This window comes from Asparagus officinalis, chromosome 5 (genome assembly GCF_001876935.1).
Source record: "Asparagus officinalis chromosome 5, Aspof.V1, whole genome shotgun sequence".
Classification (NCBI taxonomy): Eukaryota; Viridiplantae; Streptophyta; class Magnoliopsida; order Asparagales; family Asparagaceae; genus Asparagus; species Asparagus officinalis.
Genome location: NC_033798.1, coordinates 105,240,649 through 105,244,514, shown reverse-complemented (window position 1 = coordinate 105,244,514; position 3,866 = coordinate 105,240,649). Strand labels below are relative to the sequence as shown.

General features: G+C 44.6%; 1 protein-coding gene across 1 annotated transcript; it reads left to right on the top strand.

Annotated features, from left to right (window-relative positions):
* LOC109840503 (probable alpha,alpha-trehalose-phosphate synthase [UDP-forming] 9) lies at positions 214-3,590 on the top strand. Its single transcript, XM_020409172.1, is given in 4 exon segments — positions 214-607; positions 609-2,336; positions 2,672-2,945; positions 3,024-3,590. Coding segments are annotated over 4 exon segments (2,547 nt in total). The 5' UTR covers positions 214-386; the 3' UTR covers positions 3,348-3,590.

Here is a 3,866-nt window from a genome sequence, read left to right as displayed (position 1 = left end):
TATCTACTCATCCCATGTCACGGCGCGTAATCATTAACCATTAAATTAATTAAACACAACCACGTGATTTCCGTTCAAACATCCCTCCTCTCCATCGTTTCCCACTCCAACGCGACAAGGGTAAACCCGTCATTTCACTCCCCGGATCCCTCTTTCCACCGGCTATCGCCGGTCGCTCAGCCCCCTCACCCCCTCATATAGCTCCCCACGCTCCTCTCCCAGTGCGCCCTCATTTCCTCTCTCTTTCTCTCTCTCTCGCCACTCGAAACTTCCCTCGATTTCGAGATCCACTATCGGATCCCAACCCGATAACCCGCTTACCCTAAATCCGAATGGACTGTCTTCTTTTCGTCTTTAACACCCGTAGATAACAACTTCCCGTCAAAATGCCTTCCCGATCGTGTGCGAACCTTCTGGACCTGGCCGAAACGGGTGCGGGCTTTTCAAACCCGGTAACCCGAAGCCCGACCCGACTACCCCGCGTCATGACCTTCCCCGGTATCCTCACCGACGAGGACGCCATCGCCGCCCATCCCCCAGCAGAGCGCAGGATCATCGTCTCCAATCACCTCCCTCTCATCTCATCCCGCGATCCCGTCACCGGCCGGGGTGGAAGCCTGGGACCCCGACGCCCTAACCCTCCAGCTCCGCTCCGGCCTCCCTTTCTCCGACGACGCTCCGCCCGTACACGTCGGCACTCTCCGCGCTGACGTGGACCCCGCTGACCAGGATGACGTCACCGCTCTCCTATACGACCGGTTCCGCTGCGTCCCGGTGTTCCTGACGCCGGAGACCCATCAGAAGTTCTACCATGGGTTCTGCAAGCACTACCTCTGGCCTCTCTTTCACTACCTCCTCCCTCTCTCTCTGGCCTCCCATCGATTCGATCGGGAGCTCTTTCGGTCGTATCTCTCGGCGAACAAGCTCTTCGCCGATCGGATCATGGAGGTCCTCTCCCCCGATGATGATTACGTCTGGATCCATGATTACCATCTCTTAGCTCTGCCCACTTTTTTGAGAAAACGGTCTCCAAGAATCAAACTTGGGTTTTTTCTCCACTCCCCGTTTCCATCGTCGGAGATATTCAAGACAATTCCGGTGAGGGAGGATATCTTGCGGGCGCTGCTGAATTCGGATTTGATCGGGTTCCATACCTTCGATTATGCTCGGCATTTCTTATCTTGTTGCTCGAGGATGCTGGGCTTGGACTATGAATCGAAGAGAGGGTACATTGGGATTGAATACTATGGGAGAACTGTGAGCATCAAGATTTTGCCGGTGGGTGTTGACATGGGTCAGCTGAGATCGGTGGTCTCGATGAACGAGACGGAGGTTAAGGTGAAGGAATTGGTTGAGAGGTTTAAAGGCAAGATTTTGCTCCTGGGCTTGGATGATTTGGATATGTTTAAAGGGATTGGGTTGAAGTTTTTGGCCATGGAGCAGCTGTTGGAGGAGCACGAGGAGCTTATTGGGCGGGCGGTTTTGGTTCAGATCGCAAACCCGGCAAGGAGTCAGGGGAGGGATGTGCAGGAGGTGCAGGAGGAGATCAATCTGATAATGGGTCGGATCAACCGGAAGTTCGGGCGAACAGGGTATGATCCAATTATACTCATTGATCAGAAGATTCCAACGTTTGAGAAGGTAGCTTATTATGCAGTAGCAGAGTGTTGTATAGTGAATCCAGTGAGAGATGGGATGAATTTAGTTTCTTACGAGTATACAGTCTGTAGACAATGGAGCCCTGCTTTAGAGAACTCAGCAAAGAAGAGCATGATAGTGGTTTCGGAGTTTATTGGGTGCTCTCCCTCTCTTAGTGGGGCGATCCGGGTCAACCCCTGGAATGTCGATGCAGTAGCCGAGGCCATTAACTCAGCGATGACAATGCCAGAAGCAGAGAAGCAATTGAGACATGATAAGCATTACAAGTATGTGAGCTCTCATGATGTTGCATATTGGGCAAAATCCTTTGATCAGGACTTGCAGAGGGCCTGTAGAGATCATTACTTGAAGAGATGTTGGGGTATCGGATTCGGGTTAAGCTTTCGGGTTGTGGCTTTGGGCCCGAATTTTAGGAAGTTATCAGTTGAGCATATTGTATCTGCTTATAGGAGGACGAATAGTAGGTTGATATTGTTAGATTATGATGGCACAGTGATGCCAGAGTGTTCGATTGATAAGGCTCCGAGCGAGGAGGTTATATCGCTTCTTAATGGGTTGTGTTCAGATCCAAAGAATGTTGTGTTCGTGGTTAGTGGTAGAGGGACTGAATCTTTGAGTAAGTGGTTTGATCCTTGTGAGAAATTGGGGATTTCTGCTGAGCATGGATACTTCACAAGGTAAATTTTTTTACTATCTTTTACTGTACTTGTATTTACTTGGGTAGGCTTTTGCACATTGACTTTGTGGTTGTTTAGATAGTGGTTAGGAACATGATTGTGTAGTATACAAAGTTACAAACTATATGTCTTAATTGTGTAATAATTTAATTTAGAGATCTTTACAATAACATTGGTCAAAAGCTAATGCAAGTGTAAATGTCTGATTTGTTAATTTTCCTCCTGTATAAACATGTAAAAGATGGGAACTGTGTGACAGAAATGTATTTGGCTGTTTACTTGTGCATATAATCAGTACATACATCTTATGCGAAGTTGTTTCTAATTACTTGTAGATGGAGTCGAGATTCTCCATGGGAATCATGCCATTTAGCAGCTGACTTTGATTGGAAGAAGATTGCAGAACCAGTTATGAAACACTATACAGAAGCAACCGATGGATCCTATATTGAACACAAGGAAAGTGCGCTAGTTTGGCATCATCAAGAAGCTGATCCAGATTTCGGATCATGGCAAGCTAAAGAACTGCTCGATCATCTCGAAAATGTGCTTGCCAACGAACCCGTTTCTGTCAAAAGGGGCCAACATATAGTTGAAGTGAATCCTCAGGTTAGATCAAATTTTATTCATCCAGATATTCGTAATGTGCGAGGACTAATAGCTAATGCTTTTGCTAACATTGTGCAGGGAATAAGCAAAGGTGTAGTTGTAGAAAATCTCATTTCTACAATGTTGAGTAGAGGAAAATCTCCTGATTTCGTATTGTGCATTGGCGACGATCGATCTGATGAGGATATGTTTGAGAGTATTATGAGTGCCGCGAATAACCCATCGATGCCATCAATTGCTGAAGTTTTTGATTGCACAGTTGGTAAGAAGCCAAGCAAAGCAAAGTATTATTTAGATGACACAGTGGATGTTATCAAAATGCTTCAGGGTTTGGCTAATGCATCATTAGCTCAACCAGCAAAAAGACCAAATCTTCAGGTTTCCTTCGAAGGGTCTCTTTGAATTGAGCTATAGAATCCTAATTCCTTAATTGTTGATAGCTATATGAAGAAGATGATGTAGAAAGAAAGAAGTAAATTCTACAGAGTAAAGGCACAAGTGATCAGAACTAGTTCAAATTTATACTGTAGATGTCTTACAATCACATTGTAAATACCTTTCGGAAATGTTTGTTTGTTTTCTTGTGTTCTTTTGTAAACATTTTACAGTTATATATGATTATCCATTCCATGCCTTTTATCATTCTCTCATTTGACAAACAAACTGATTATGATGAATGTGGTAATTTATTCCTCGCGTTTATGCATTTAACTATCTATGTGATGAATTTTCTCCCCTTAGGTTGATAGTGAGATGTATAATTTGTAATGCTTTATGACTTTGTAAAGAAAACAGTCGTTTATAGTTACTTGTCAGCTTCTTTTCTACTACTAAAAAATTGTTTTAGGCTGAATAGGCATGCTGATGAAAAATATTCTAAAGTTTTGGTTTCAGAAATTCTCCGTCTGCCTCTTTTTTTGA